Raw genomic sequence first — 16,751 nt, 5'->3', positions numbered from 1 at the left:
CTAAAGGATATCTGGATGCATTAGAAAAGTTGGTGCCTGACAGGGAGGAATGTGTAGCTGTGCGCCTTGAAATAGGCAGATACTTCACTGGCAGTGGTTTGTATGGTAACTTCCATGCAATGGACGACAAAGATAAATTTGATTCTCTCACATGGTGGGAAACATATGGCGGCGACGGACTTTTGCGAAAATTGGCATTGAAAGTTCTTGCACAGGTTGTAAATTCTTCTTCTGCAGAGAGGTGTTGGAGCACCTACAGTTATATACATAATGTGAAAAGAAACAGGCTCAACGAAAACCGAGCAGAAAGCTTGGTTTATGTGCACTACAATTTGAGGTCGTTGAGCCATTACTGTGATCGGGCTAATGAAGATCCCACATATAAAATTTGGGACAATCACCCTGAGGACGACAATTTAGAGGATGGCATTGTACATATGGAAGAACTAGAAGATGAGCTTGTACGAGATGAAGCTGAAGCAGCTGCAGCAGCCATGCCACCTCCACCTCCACCATCCAGTAGCAGTTCTCGGGGCCCGAGTCTTGTTCCATTGCTGTCACCACCTCCATCGACACCCTCGCGTGGAGGCTCTAGTTCTGGTCGTCGGTCTGGGCGGGAGACTCCTAGAAGACCGCCAAGACCTACTTCTACTCCTGGAGACTCTCGTGGCAAGGGCCACTTGTAGATTTACAGTTTACTTGTCTTTTTTAGTTTCTATTAGACTTGTCACTTTAGTTTTCATAACTGTTCAGTGTTGAGTTTTGAGTCCTTGACTCTTGACTCTTGACTCTTTCATATCATTATGACATTATGATATTTTTTGTAAACATTATATCACTGTGACAATGAAAATTTGAAGTTTGAAGTTGGGCCTTGGCAATTATAACTCATTGGTAATGATTGTGAATTATGAATATGATGCTTTGTGAAAGACTAAAGTTGTTTCATTTCATCTCATTATTCATGTTTCATTTTATAAATTTTTAACATTTCATATCATGTTAACAGTTAGAAGTTAGGACTTAGAAATATCTTCGATATTACTTCTTGTAATGGTTAAACTTGGCTTACAAGTACAACTTGTTACTTTGGTGATCAATGATGATAAATGTTATTGAATTGAATGTTATTTTAATTTATTATTTTACTAAGGTTGATGACGATTATAATTTCTAGATGATTGATGTGATATGGTTCAATGATCAATTTATGTTTTTTTATGTTTTTTATGTCTATTTCATCATTCTACATGTTTTTGTTGACATATATGTATCAAAAATTAAAAAATATAAAAAATATATATATTTTTAAAAAATCGCTCCGGGATTCGCTCCCAAACCGGGAGCTTCTGAAAATGGTCGCTCCCGCTCCCGCTTCCGCTCCCGCTCCCCGCTCCCGCTCCCGCTCCCAAGTAACACTGAAACTAGTCAACTTTCACCAAGATACAAAGTTTCTTAGCAATTCATATGCAGCAGAATAAAAACACAGAGATAAAAACACATCACACAAATTGACATACTTTTCTCAGGAAAACCTGCTTGCATGATGTGATTATTTTATTGATTTGTTCTTGGAGCAATTGAATCTATTACAAAGCAATTTGTCTCTCTTCGAGAGAGCATTCTGCTTCTCACACAATTCTCAGTTGATACAATATTTGGCTAGCCTTGATCCTACTTGATCTCGGCCCTCTAGCACACAATTGTTCCTTTATTGCCTCCTTGACTTGCTTTGCAAATCCTACTTTCTTCAACTTGATCTTTGTTCACTAGAGGCTCCTTAATCCTTGTGCACTAGGTCCCTATTTCCTAGCACACATGTGCCCTATTCTCTAGCGCGGATCAACTCCTATTCTATAAGGAAAATCCCTATATCCTTGTGCACTTCCTACCTCTTATTCTTAGGACCTGACTCCTCTTCTTTGTGCACAATCAATCTCCTATTTTCTAGTGCACTTGTGTTCCTATTCTTTAGGACACAATTCTTGCGCTCCACAATCAAGGCTCTCTCACACTAATTCCTGAGCGTCGTCTTGTCACAATCCTTCGTGCACAAAACAATTGTATTTTCCTTGTGTCTTCGTCCTTCTTTTATAGATTTGATCCATGCTAAATTAGGCTAGTTCAAATTTAGAACTCAAGCTCTAATAGCAAGTTAATTAAGAGTGTTAATCCCTCTCCTTCCAATAATCATTGCAGTTGTTAACTTGTGCTCCCTCCAATCAACACTGGAGATATAACTCGCTCATCCTTCAATCAAGACTGAAGACTAACTCGTTTTAACTGAACTTTTAATTGCCACCTCATTTTGTAGACAAACTGATGAAGACTCCACTTAACTAAAGCTCCAACTCTATGCATGTTCACTTGATGATTATTCTAGTAAGCTGGAAAGAACTCATCGTAATTGAAGTCTAACTCCTAAGGACAATTCAAGGTCTTCATTGTCTAAGGCACACGCCAAAAGACCTTGCTCGCTACATTTTCAACACATCTTGTATCATCGAAGATGACAACTCAAAAAAATCTGAAAAATGTGAATAGATTACAAGACAAAGAAACAAATGACAAGTCTTATCAGCAATAAGCTTTGAAGACAAAGTTTTCTAGAAAGGAAGGCAATGTTATGAATATAATATATATAAAAATAATGTAAATATAAATAACAATAAACAATCATAATAATGATTAATTAGTGATTAGTATAGAAGAGGCATGTCTCTAAGGACATGACCATTCATGAAGGGGTGTTTGCCTAGGTATATAAGTGGGCCCTCATTGTGACACTCTCATCATCATATTCTCATATATATATATATATATATATAAGGACATGACCATTCATGAAGGGGTGTTTGCCTAGGTATATAAGCGGGCCCTCATTGTGACACTCTCATCATCATATTCTCATATATATATATATATATATATCTTCAACAGACATCTTCATATTCCAAGTGTTCTGGAGTATTTAACTTGTGAGTACGAACTTTGTTCGTAACATGTTGGTTGCTTGTAGTGGGCTACATCCACTTGTCATTATAGACATCCGTTACCTCTTGTATAAATAGAGGAAAAAGAGAGTCTTTATCATGTGCAGTCATTCACTTATGGTTATTATTTTTCACAGTTGGGTTAGATATGTAAGAGGATCATTAATCTCTCTCTCTCTCTCTCTCTCTCTCTCTCTCGCACACACACACACACACAAAATCTTATTTGTACTTTAACAATCTTTATCTGAAGTCTAGGGCTAGGTTTTAATCCCTAAGAAGGCATTGGAGTTAGAGTTTGGTGATAGACCCTTGCTGAGGAAGAGAAAACAAGATGCCTTACATGAGGCCAAGGAGGACTTGTTGTAGGTGATTCTAGCTTGTTGAAGTATTTATAACGAAACTAGGGTTTTTCTTAGTTTTCCCTAGCTAGGGTTTTGAGAGCTTGAAGGGCCATGCCAATTTGGGATAAGCTAAGAATATGTATTTAAAAGCCCAAGCTAAGAGGATGTATTTGAACTTCATCTCTTATGAAGCTTTCAGCGGTCCAAATTGTCTTATCATAGATTTGAGTTTTGGCTATCATTGTCTTCATGGTTTGGTAATTTCCAACACTTGTATGTTTCGTTGATGTAACATTAGCAAAGGTTAAAATTGTTAGAGAATTTAACATTGATATTGAACAATAATAGGACAAATTTACTGATGTAAATCTGCATTAATTGCAGAGATTTCAGATTTGGCTTATACATGAAAAGATTGTCCTAAAGGGTTGAAACTTGAAACTTGTTGACAATGGGCTGATAACTCACAGGTATTGGATTCATGGAACCTCTAAAGAGGTAAAATTTCTAAGTTTGAAAAGAAACCTTATATGATATTCTACACATGATATAACTTTAAGATAGAATCCAATGGCAGAAAGAGATTATTTCTTGCAAAAGAGTCATGGGTCAAGTGCAAAACAATTTGTCCAAACTCATATGAATCATGCAACCTGCAAAAGTTAGAATAATCGTGCCCCTTGTTGAGGACTGGGCACATGTTGGCTACAACACACATAACACAAACTGCAACTCAAATAGTCGAGGCTCAAGCATGAAGGTTGCAGGCCGCAACAGTATCAAAAGTCTTTAATAGCATGGCATCAAGCAAAGTCACCAAGTTGCAAGTAAATGGTTAAATCCTCAAGAAAATGGTAAGCCATGGGATGCAATAGTGAATACAACTTAGGGATTTATAATAACATAAAATTATTTTGTCATGTTTTGATATTTTTTCAATACTAAAAGAAAACTATTTAAAGTAACTAAAAATTGAGAGTTAAATGAAAAAAAAATTGGCAAATTTAATTAACAATCATTAATTCTTTTATAGTTCTATAAAATTTGCATGGTATAAATTGATGCAAAAAAAATTGATGGATTATTTTCTGAAGAATGGATAATTAATCTGTTTAGAACAAAGGACTAATTGCCCCATAAAGGTAGCTTGGGCCATAAGTTAAGGCTTGAACACTCTATTTTGTATTGGGATTTGCCCCTCATTGTTTCGATTTTATCTACCAATCAATCAATGAAATCTACTTTTGACTCTTCATTGAGATCTCTTAGAAAACTCGGCCTCCAATACTTGGATTTGCAAGTGCAATCTACTTCAATGTGCAAGTACCCCCAACCCTTCTGCAATTTGTATGCATGATCCGAATTTAAACAGGAACGCAACAAATTACAAAGATAACCATAAACACAGAGATGCAGCAGAAATAATACTTCATTTCATTAATGTAAAATACTGAAATATGCTTACAAACAGGAATGGAAATAAACCAGCTAGGGCGATGGTAGCTTATCTCTGAGAAGAGATGTGGCAGTTACATGCCTCTGAACTGCCTTACAATGAGGCTCAAGGGCCTTTTTATTATTGAACAATAAGAGCAAACCCTAAACAACCAAAACCGTAACCCGAGGAGATGTAACACCAAAAGTTTATGGGCCCCATTGGGGTGAGTTGGACAGCCATTGGGGTCACGACTTGGTCATATTATCTTCGTTTGACGCGCATGATAACCCGTTGGAAAGATCTCTCCGAGGACTACGACAGAAAAGACGATTTTAAACAAAAAAACATTGGCAGAAGATTTCCAAAAAAACATCGTTTAGGGCCTCAAAATGGCTCCGGAAGTTTAGGACCTGAAAAATTGCTAAAAATAGTAAATTGTGCTACAATTAAGGAAACTGAAAAACTAAAAGAAGCAATGGTGGGGGTTCAAGTGGAATTGGCGAGTGGCCACCAATATCCACCTAGATCATTCCTCCCCTCTTAAAAAGCAATGGTCCCCATTGTGTTGAGTTCCTCCATGAGAGGAGGGAACTTCTGCTGAACTTGGTCCCTGGTGAGCCACTTGCCCTGGTGAAGGAGTTGGCTTGCTTTGACAACTCGATACAGTTGGATATTCTGCTGGCAAGTGTGCTTGATCTGTGTGTCCATGATCTGATCAGTTGCAGCTTGTTCCATGCAATCTGGATTTAACTCTGTGGGTGTGAGCTGTTTTGCAATGTCGGATGTGTCTAGTAATGGTGGAAAGTATGGCCGAAGGCGGTCCACATTGAACACTGGGTGCAAGCCAAGGAATGGGGGAATGCTGAGCTCAAATGCATTGTCTCCCACAGCCTTGGTAATGGTGTAAGGACCATATCGGAGTGGTCTGAGTTTCCGATAGGCTCCAGTAAGGCGTTCCTTTTGCAAATGCAACCAGACTTTGTTTCCCACCTAAAACTTGTGTGGCACCCGATGTTGATCATGTCACTGCTTGTACTTGGCATTTGATTTCTCCAGAATGTCATGGTCCTGCTGGCGAATATGTTGGATGTGCCCAATGAAGTTGTTTTCCTTATTTGTTTCCGATTGGACATGAGCTAAATCTACGTGAGTAGCTGCAAATGGCATGGCCACATCAATGGGACATAGTGGCTAGAACCCCAAGCCCACCTAAAAAGGGTTGTTGCCAGTCGAGCTGTGGAGAGCCCAGTTGTAGCTGTGCTGAACATAGGGGAGGCTCTCGTCCCATGTGCGTGGATGCTTTGAGTTGTACATGCGCAGAATGTGTACGATCATCCTATTGACAACCTTGTCTGGACATCAATTTGAGGATGAAAGGCTGTGGACTTAATGAGTTTGGTGTCCAACATCGACCAGAGACAGGACCCAAATGTATTGAGGAACCTGCTGTCCCGATCTGAGATGATAGGCTATGGGATCCCAAATTGTACCCACACTCGTTCAAAGAAGAGTTTAGCTATGGCTTCTGCTGTGATATTCTTCTTGCAGGCCGCCATAATGGCCATCTTCGAGAATCTATAGACGACCACAAAAACACAGTCATTCCCATGCTTAGTGGAAAGAAGGCCTGACATGTAATCCATGGAGATGGATTCCCAAGGTCGACTAAGGGTAGGCAGCGGGGTATAAAGGCCTTGCTTTTTGATGGTTGGTTTGGCAATGGTGCAGGTAGTGCATGATCTGATGTACTTCCCGACATCCTGTCAAAGATTTGGCCAATAGAAATACTTCTGCAGTACTCCCACCGTTTTCTCAACCCGAGATGCCCAGCAACCCAACTAAAGTGTGCTTCACAAATCATCTTGGCACGCTCGCTTGAAGGAACACAAAGGTGACACTAGTGGCATAACAGGGCATCCTGGAGGTGAAAATCTGGAACATGCTGACCCTCCAAGAGTGTCTAGTATGTTGGACCGCCCCGCCTTGGCTTTGTCCTTGTTCTGCAGTTTGGGGGCACCTTTCCCTTACTTCGGATTCGCAGATCCAAAGTCTCACTTCTTCTATTTAAACTTTTGCTCGACCTTGACGGCCTATTAGTATGTCGTGCCAAGCGAGGAGATGTTCAGGAATTCTATTTCTTCCTACATGTACTTGTGCAAGCAGCCGCGGTATTTGAGTACCAAATGCTGCTCTGAATCCTTAATACCCATCTTTGTGCGAAGGGTATGGAAAACATTCGCAAACTCAGACACGTCTTGGTCCCTCCCCTGCTGCAGCGTGGTCCACTTTATGTATTGATCCTCATAGCTTCCGATAGGGTAGTATTGCTCCTTGATGGCATCCCAGAATGAATTCCAAGTGGGTGCAGCTGAAAATAGTGAGCATGTACTTTCATCCTTCTACTCGCAGTAGGTTTCCCACCAGTCCTTGACATGGGGGCTGTTTTGAAAAGAATGAAAATAATCTTTTCCCAACTCGAAAAATCATGAACAAAAAAATAACCCTCTAGCACATTTAACCATTTATCGACGGCATCTATGTCTATCTGACCCTCGAATATGGGGATTTCAAAATTAACATGTACCTTAAACAATGTGGTGTTTCCAGAGTAGCTGTTGGAAGCCGATGCGTCGCCCCTGGGTAGCCGCTGAAGAATCTGGGCAAAGTTGTCCATCATCGCATTCCTTTGTCGCTCAAGGGCTTCTTCGAGCATGATTTTGATAGGATCTCATGCCCCCTCGTCTTTCTTTTCATCCACCATGGGACGCTGTCAGGATTTGTGAGGCTAGTCTTACAAAGGTTCAACCAGTTCAAGCCCTGACTCCTTATATCCCAACCTCGTTGAGGACATGCAAAGAAAAACATAGAAGAAAAGCAAACCGCTCTGATACCACTGATTAGGATTTAAACAAGAACGCAACAAATTACAAAGATAACCATAAACACAGAGATGCAGCGGAAATAATACTTCATTTCATTAATGTGAAATACTGAAATATGCTTACAAACAGGAATGGAAATAAACCAGCTAAGGCGATAGTAGCTTATCTCTGAGAAGAGATGTGGCAGCTACATGCCTCTAAACTGCCTTACAATGAGGCTCAAGGACCTTTTTATTATTGAACAATAAGAGCAAACCTTAAACAACCAAAACCCTAACCCGAGGAGATGTAACACCAAGAGTTTATGGGCCCTATTGGGGTGAGTTGGACAACCAACTTCCCAGCGTCGCAACTTGGTCATATTATCTTCGTTTAACGCGCATGATAGCCCGTTGGAAAGATCTCTCCAAGGACTACGACGGAAAAGACGATTTTAGACAAAAAATTGTTGGTGGTAGATTTCCAAAAAAACGTCGTTTAGGGCCTCAAAACAGCTCCGGAAGTTTAGGACCCGAAACACTGCTAAAAATAGTAAATTGTGCTACAATTAAGGAAACTGAAAAAATTGAAAGAAGTAATGGTGGGGGTCCAAGTGGAATTGGCAAGTGGCCACCAATATCCACCTGGATCAATGCATTAGATAAATATCTCCTTCTTTTATTTCTTTTGAGTTTATTTTTGCTATCATTTCATATTCAAGTCAATAATTTGCAGAAGTGGTGTCTATTGCAAGGTTGCATGGAGCGGGGATATTTTTGAGAACAGAAGCATCGGAAATGTCATTTTCCAAAAACATTATATATATATATATATATAATCGGGAAAAAAAACATCCAAAATTTCAAACTAGTTGCACAATATATGAAAACATGTGTATTTCTACATAAGTTAGGACCAAAGAAATGACAACAGAATTCACATGTTCATCATAAATGATGCAGTCACAGAGTTAAGACCCCAAAACCAGATGAAACAGTGTGTCAAGTTACTCAATGCTTCACTAGATGATGTGATCATGTGTTATGTGCAGCGTTAAGGTGAAATATCATACCAGTAACCATAGTGATGAACTCAGATCTGAAATAGTAAACTTGAACCTGGACGTCAAACTTCAGATGAGTTTAGGTGCTAAGAATGCAATCAGTTTCCCCCAAACATTAGGTCGTTCACCTGCCTTTAGCATCATGAGATGTTGCAGATCATAACATAGCCTAAACATTGCAATACTGAACCAGGGAGCGTCTTAATTTCAAGGGACCATGGTCCCAAAATTTGGAACCACAGACTCAAGAGTGGTTCTGTCCAGAGTGAGGTTCCAGGCTCCAGAACCAGGACGGGCAGGGGGAGGGAGGGAGTGGGGGGAGGACCGAGGATGCAGTTCCTGCAACATAGGTCTATTGTACTTTACAGACACTATATTGTTATACAAAATTCTTGGCACGCATTAATTAGAACACGTGTTTAACTCTGTACACACTTAAATTTGAAAGAATGTGCCTATGCAAACGTCTAACACTTCAATATAGTGAGCTATGAAAAAAAAGAGAACACCTTTTCTTATGGTGATGAAATACTGGAATGCTGCAAACTATTGGTGTGATGGAATCTATACAATTCAGAGGGTTTTTTGCTGCATAGAATTCAATCGTTGCTACAAAATGCAACAATTCTAAAATGCCAGAACAAGTATTCGCATTAACTGCTTGTGACCACAAACTCTCTTGATGATTATAGTAAAAGGCACAAGCTCTCAACTAAGAGTGTCCTAGTATACATGTGAATACTTGCTTAGAGAAGGAGCCACTAAATACTCTTCTTGAGCATTAGACAAGTGTTCTAACAAGAATACAATGGTTAAATGTCAAATCACACAAATTATCTGTTTAGTTAGACAAATGGAATGGCATATTGTCAACACAGGTGGAACTAGTTTTATAGTCCGTGCACATGAAAGATTGAGCAGCCAGCTGAAATGAAGCTGTTACAGCATATCCGTTCCCCTTCTAGACATAAGATGGAGTGGACAGCAGCTAGGCTGGCCATTTCCAAACGTGACTTCAGTTTCTGCCATTACAAGGAATTAGTGTAGTTATAGATCGTCATTTAATCCCATGCATTTGGAAGTGAAGTATGCTGAAACAAGAAAATTGTCTGCAGTTGAGTTATTCATTAATCAAATGCAGTTAGTTTTGTCACATTGTGGAAAAACAGTGCTGGTTGACAAAGAAAGAATGTCATTAGGCTGTACGCTGTAATGAAAAAGAAAAGTGAACATTTGTAGCTATAAATTACGTGGCTTATACTATATTTTAATTAACAATGTTTGAGTTCCGTGCAGTAGTTACCACTCGCCTGCAAATGGTAGTCAACTAGTTAAGTGATGATGAAATTGCCAATATAATTACAGCAACACTATGCCATTGCCAACAGATGCATTTTAAACTGCACAAGGAATTGTGCTCACGGACGCGTACACACACACGCACACAGTGCTGTCAGGTTAAACTTGGATGAAAACACCGACGCCGTGCCTATGAGCAAACCGAGCTCGGTAATTAAAGCTCTGTGGTAGACATACAATCACCAAGATGACCTAGGAAAACATCGCCAAATTGTCGAGTGGATGTTACCAAAAACCCTAAACTTCACATAAGCCTTCAAAGACACTTGCCAAAATACCCAAAATTTAATTCAATTTGAACCTAAGGGCCTTAAATGTACTTAAAGCTCTGTGGTAGACGTACAGCCACCAGGATAACCTGAAGAACTTCGGCACATTCTTTAGCGGAATTGCTCAAAAACCCTAAGCTTCGCTAAAACCCTCGCGGAACATGCTGAAATACCCTAACTTTATTTAAATCTGGGCATTGTATTTGTGTCTAAGTACCCACTGAAATTTCCCTAGTATCCCTCGAGGACGAGAAAGAAACAACACGAAGCTGAATAGCCATACCTTCTCACAGTGTTGTCAGCACTTCCACTGAAACCCGATGCGTCGTCGTGAAAACAGCAATCTAAAACCGGACCTCCGTGTACGAATTGACCCTTTAACGAATTCGCGCTTGCATCATATAATCGCACCTTCTGTCAAATTTAAAAATAAAAGGGTTAATGATAATAAAAATGTGAGTTTCTTGTAGGTACCGATAATGCGGGAAGGCAGCCATTGAAGAAGAAGAATAAAACGATTTACTCACTCTGTCCCATGAGGAGACAAGCAAATGGTCGCTGTGATTGGAAAATCTCAAGTTAGAAATGCCGTCAGTGGGAGGATTCGCGAGCTCCCGTCCCGAGCCGGCACCAACGGGAGACGTTGCCGCCATGATTTCCTCCCCCTTTCCTCCTGAGGTTAAATCGACGCTTCTTCTCGCAGACTTTGATCGCTGGCCAATATAAGCCGAACTGTTTTAAATATTTAAAAAAGTGATTTTTAACACTGTAGCTCCAGTTTTGATACCCTCGGACCTTGCTCATGTATCAACAAATGGCGGGCCTGCTAGCTCACCAATTTGAATACGAACCCACTTCCCCCCATTACCCAGCAGAATGATGTGTTTTCGATGTAAATATTTATTTTATTTATTTTATTTCCAGAGGAGTTTAAGATTTTGGTAGGATTTGGTTTAAAGCAATCTGAATGTATTGTAATTTAAAAATTATCAAGTGGAGTGAAGAAACAAATTTCAATTGAATTTAGTGAAATGTAAATCTTGTGTAAAAAGTTAAAAAATAATAATAACCATTTATTTTGGTAAAGATTTCTATAACTTGGCATTTTGTAAAGAGTAAAAATTAAGAAGTCTAAAACAAATTGTTTTCGGGTGAATGCTTGGTTTGATGAGGAATGCAAAAAGGCAAGGAGAATGTGGAAAGAACCAAATAAAGATAACATAAAACTCAAAGCTTATAAGTAGATATTAAGAAAGAAAAAGGTCAATTTCATGGTTTCAAGGAAGGGAGAACTAATCATCCTTTGGAAAAATAATCCCAAATTATTTTAGAATGAGCTCCAACCAAGAAAGATGCAAACTAAAAATAGTATTACAACTTCGAAATGGTTTGACTATGCAAGACAACTCTATGAGGAGGATCCCAAGGTTGACCCTCTCCTCTTGGTCAACATTGATATTGAACTTTTCATGGTGCAAGAGGTAGAGATGGGTATCAAGAAGTTGGATGCTGGAAAAACAAAAAACAAAAAAAAAACAATAACATCATACAACAGGGGTTTCCATAGATTGGACAACTATTCTAGCAATACCTCTTTTCAAGAGCAGTGACGTCAATAATCCCTCTAATTATAGGACCATAATGATAAACCCTTTGTTTGCAAAGTTATGTGGAAGCGTGCCAGAAAATCAAATCAGCAAGTGGGTAGAAGAAAGAGATAAATGTGCTAAAGGGCAAGTAGGTTTTAGACCTAAACATTCCACAGTTGACCATTATATAACCTTAAGACACATCATTGAAAATGTTTGGGAGAAAAAGGAAGAAGTCTTTTGTTGCTTTGTTGATTTCAGAAAAAGCGTTTGACACGGTTCCTAGGGATAAGCTTCGGCACAAAATGGAGGAACTTGGGGTTCCTAAACATTTGAGAGCAACTGTGCATAGGTTGTATGAAGAAGTGAAAGTCAAAATTAAAACTTCAATAGGCATTTCTAAAAGTTTTAGAAGCGATATCGGGGTCAAGCAAGGTTGCCCACTGTCTCCTACCCTTTTTGGTTTATATATCAACAAGCTTTAGGAGTGGTTAAATTTGCAAGGGGGTGATGGTATCTATTTGGGCAAGTTTGTTATAAGGCTTCTTTTGTATGCAAATGACCTTATTATGATTGATAAATCTGCTCATGGTTTACAAGAGCACTTACTATCCCTTAATCATTTTTGTAAAAGGGTGGGGATGCAAGTCAATATTTGTAGTGGTTTTCTCTAAAAAAGAAAACATAACCAGCATAAGTTATACTTTGGAGGCAGCATTTTGGAAGAAGTTGCGGATTAAAAATACCTCGGAATTGACTTCAACAAAAATTTAAGTTGGGATGGATGTAGAAAGAAAAAACTTTGGGGGGGTGGAAAGCATTTTGTGTTTTTCAAAATAGGTGTAGAGAGGCAGAGTTATGGGATTGGAAAACCACTCAAACTCTTTTTTGGGCTTCTAGTGATTCTGGTGATTCTTTATGGTTGTGAACGGTGGGCTAACAGTACATCTGACATGCAGTGGAAACAAATTGAGAAAATTTAAAAGTGTTTGATTACAAACAAATTCAAAATTAAAAGTCCAGTTCCTTATGCTATCTTGTTAAGTGAAACAAGGGTTGCTCCTATTGAAGCAATTGCTATGGTGCGAGTCATAAGGTATTTAAAAAAAATTGAGCAAATGGAAGAGGGAAGATGGCCCAAGGTGGACTTTAATGACATATTGTGCAAAAGAAAAAAGACTTGGATGCAGCAAAATAACAAATGGTTTAGTAAATGGGGTATTTGCTTGAACACATGTCCCATAAACAGTAAAAGGATAAAAGCTTTTGTTATGGATAAGTTCCACAAGCGTACTTGGGATAAGGAGTTGGGGAGAAAGAAAAAGTACTATATTGAAGTGTTTAATCTCACTCATAGTCATCGATAAAAAGTGTTCATAGAGGTCAATATTCATTGGAGAGCCAAAATTCTTATTGCTCAATTAAGGACTAATTCTCATCAACTCCGTTGTGAAACAAGGCGCTGGAAAAGGCCAAAAGAAGTGTGGGAGGAAAGAGTGTGTATTTTTTGTTCTTCTGAAGCAAAAAAATAAAATAAAATAAAATTTTAGAATGTGAGGCCTTTAAAGACAACAGGGAAAGTTATGTAGATATTATGGCAACTAGCTCTTGGGATAATTTATTTAGTGAGGGGTTTGTCGAAAAGTTGGGAGCGCTTATTGTGAGGCTTCGTGGGAAAAGGGCCGAATACATCAACCAGATGAAGAAGTAATCTGTCCAATAGGCTATCTTTAGCCTCGTGGACGTTAAAATAATTTTATTTCTTTCTTTCTTATTCAATGACGAAACTTTTAATTTTGCCTAGCATTATTTCATTTTTGATATTCTATTTATTACGTCCATGAAAACAAAAAAAATGGTTGTCTATCTTCTTAATCACAAATTTTATGATTAATGTAAGCATATAAATACTATATAACCATTATAGCTCGTAATAAGAAAGTAAAATTAATTGTAATGGGTGTTGAATTTGTTTGAAATAAAATTTAAAATGTATTAATATTTATATTTATTATAATTTAAAATAATTTTTAATATATAATATTGTCTTTCTTAATTTGACATTTTCTATAATTTTGAATGAAACTTTTAAGTGTTAGAGATCCTTGTTTTTTCCCCTTTTTCCAAGTTTTATTTGTTAATTTTAGTGGTAAGAAATAAAATTTCCATGAAAATAAAATTTGATATTTCTAGTAAATATGTGCATATCCTTTAACAGTTAGAGACAATTATTTTATTTTTGAAATTATATTTATTACTTTTAGTTATAATAAATAGAACATTTATTGCAATAAAAATGAGTAATTTTCCGTTGTTCACTTTAGAAAGATTTATGTTGGAATGATATCTATCGATTCTGGTATTATTAATTTTTAAATTTTCGAATATTTCTTGTTCATCAATGCATAAGCTAAAAAGAAACCTGAAAATATTTAACCTATGTATATATGTAAGATAAGTACTAGCCCCAAGGGTTAGTGCTTTGATATTGTTGATAGTTGTTGTTGATTACTAGTTTGAGAGGGTTAATGCTTTGACATTGTTGATAGTTGTTGTTGATTACTAGTTTGAGAGGGTTAGTGCCTTGATATTGTTTATAGTTGTTGTTGATTATTAGTTTGAGTCTCTTCAATTCCCTTGGGGCGAGGCTCTATAATCAAGGCCGATAATTTATCCAATTTAGCATCCACGAAATGTGGAGAAGTACTCCCTGTTTCATTTACTTTCATTCCATCTGTGTGTGAGAGATAAAACTCTTTAATATTCCCCTCCACAATACATAAACTAAAAAACCCCTAAAATAATTAATGTATGTATTATAGATAAAATATAAATACTCAAAAGGAAAGTATTGTTCAAACACTTTTCTAGTTATAGAGAAAATAACAATTTGTAACCACTAAATAATCTTGAAGAAAGTTAATGTGTGTGATATAGATTTAAAATACATATTCAAAAATAGTATTTGAAAACTTGTGTATATAGATAAAGGTATATTTCATTCCCTTCAACTCTTTTCCATTTCATAAGCTCACTTCGGCAATATCCAAGCGTTATTGTATTTTTTATATTTTATTTATTACGTCCATGTTCCATGAGAACAAAAAAGATTTTGTTGTTTATTTTCTTTATCACAAAGTTTATTATTAATATAAGTGTATAAATACTAAGATTTTGTTGTTTATTTTCTTTATCACAAAATTTATTATTAATATAAGTGTAGCAGGGGCTTCTCACACAAGCTTGCTTGTCCGTTGGCCTTGTTGTGTCTCTTCGCTTGTCTTCAACTATCTTCCTTTACATGAACCCAACGTGAACCCATACACGAACCTACTTGGATATTTCACGCTCTGTCGACCTTTCACACGGCTTCCCTCACCTTTTAACGGTCTGGCGTCCCTTCTATCCTTTGGCGAACTTCAAGGCAAAGATAAATAGAAAACAACTACTACACAGCAGAACATTTATGTAAGCTCACAAGTACTCAGATGCGGAATGAAGGATAACACTCTTCTTGTATTATTTCTGAAAATGGAACTGATTAAAAAGTATCCCTTCCAGAGATTGACTGTGTTTGCATTTATCGGACTTTCGGCTTCTCATAGAGGAGAAAGCACTACCGAAGGCTTCCTGGCAACACATAAACTCTGTCTTAGGATATACAGACTCAAGACTCTAAAACTCCACTAGATCTGGCCACTTTAGATTCTTACCAGTGTCGAGCACACTGATCCGCAGGCTTCTCAGATCTCTAAGACTCTCAAACTCCGAATGCCTTGAATGAGCCTTACCCCTTTCTTATATAGAAAAAGGAGGGGACAAACATCCAGACATTGGGCCGACAAACTTTTGTACCAATATTCTGTCAGTCATGGAGATGTGGCTCAAAGCACACCAAAAGTCGGAGAAGTGCTCCGAGTCTCATGACTAAAGAATCTTTGTACTGGAATACACTGTGGATGATTTATCAAATCCCACGGAAAATATTCTAACAAGATATTTACAAGGTGGATGCTTTTGTACAGAAAAGCCCACGAGAAAATTGGTCATGAATAGTCCTCATGACTGAACATCATTATTACAAAGTGGAACCTTTTAAGGACAGGCCCACGGGAACCTTCAAAAGACTATGATTTCGGGGAACCGAAATCTTTTGTATAGATTTTCATCCCATGCTTTAGTAAAAATCCTCCTGACAATCATGGGTTTATTTAAAATAACTTGATGTTTTATTTTTGTCAGGACAAGCCATTCATAATGCCTTCCCATATATTCTCTTAAGATTTCATTATCAGAGAGTGGCATTATATCTTTAACAGTGTTATAGGGAGAGTGAAAGCAAGCAGGAATATTATGTTCAAAACATATGTTGCAACCCAGCCTCATGTATGCCTCATGGTACATTGGATCAATAGCTGTTCTATTAACCCCGTAATCTGTCCACCATTTTTGGAACCATTCACACTGTTGATTTCTTTGCATGATCCCAGTTGTCCCAAATTTTAATTTGGTGTAGTGGGTTTCGTCTTTTCCATCAACATTTAGCATGTCCCACCAGAGCTTCTTATATCCTGCAAAGTCATAGACCGTGTCAGGAAAAATAAGCTTAGGATCATTTCCAGGCCATAAGGCTGCATTATGTGTCATTATTGGCCAGGAAAGATTTCTAGTGCGATTTATACTGATATATCTGTTATAGATTCCTCTTTGAATTCCACCATGGGACCAGATCATAGTGATGTCGTGGAAATCACTTTTAAGGGCATCTTCTGCAAGGAGTGCATCTGTTCTACTTTTTGTATAGACCATGTCATGGATCCATTTCCTACCTTTAG

General features: G+C 37.9%; 1 protein-coding gene across 1 annotated transcript in view; it reads right to left on the bottom strand.

Moving 5' to 3' along the window:
* The window catches only part of LOC149184611 (mitotic checkpoint protein BUB3.1-like), a 78,497-nt gene extending 67,318 nt beyond the window's left edge, over positions 1–11,179 (bottom strand). Inside the window, exons 1-2 of the mRNA XM_089417623.1 lie at positions 10,855–11,179; positions 10,611–10,741 (exon numbers count right to left, since the gene is read on the bottom strand). Of these exons, the coding sequence (XP_089273749.1) occupies positions 10,611–10,741; positions 10,855–10,980 (257 nt within the window). The 5' untranslated portion in view covers positions 10,981–11,179. The remainder of the gene's footprint in view (positions 1–10,610; positions 10,742–10,854) is intronic.
* Between the last annotated feature and the right edge of the window lie 5,572 nt (positions 11,180–16,751).

Source organism: Pinus tabuliformis, chromosome 3_2, assembly GCF_031772625.1.
Source record: "Pinus tabuliformis cultivar Carrire ecotype Pingquan chromosome 3_2, CPIR1, whole genome shotgun sequence".
Lineage (NCBI taxonomy): Eukaryota > Viridiplantae > Streptophyta > Pinopsida > Pinales > Pinaceae > Pinus > Pinus tabuliformis.
The sequence above is the reverse complement of the archived record's forward strand: the minus strand, read 5'-3'. Positions and strand labels throughout refer to the sequence as shown.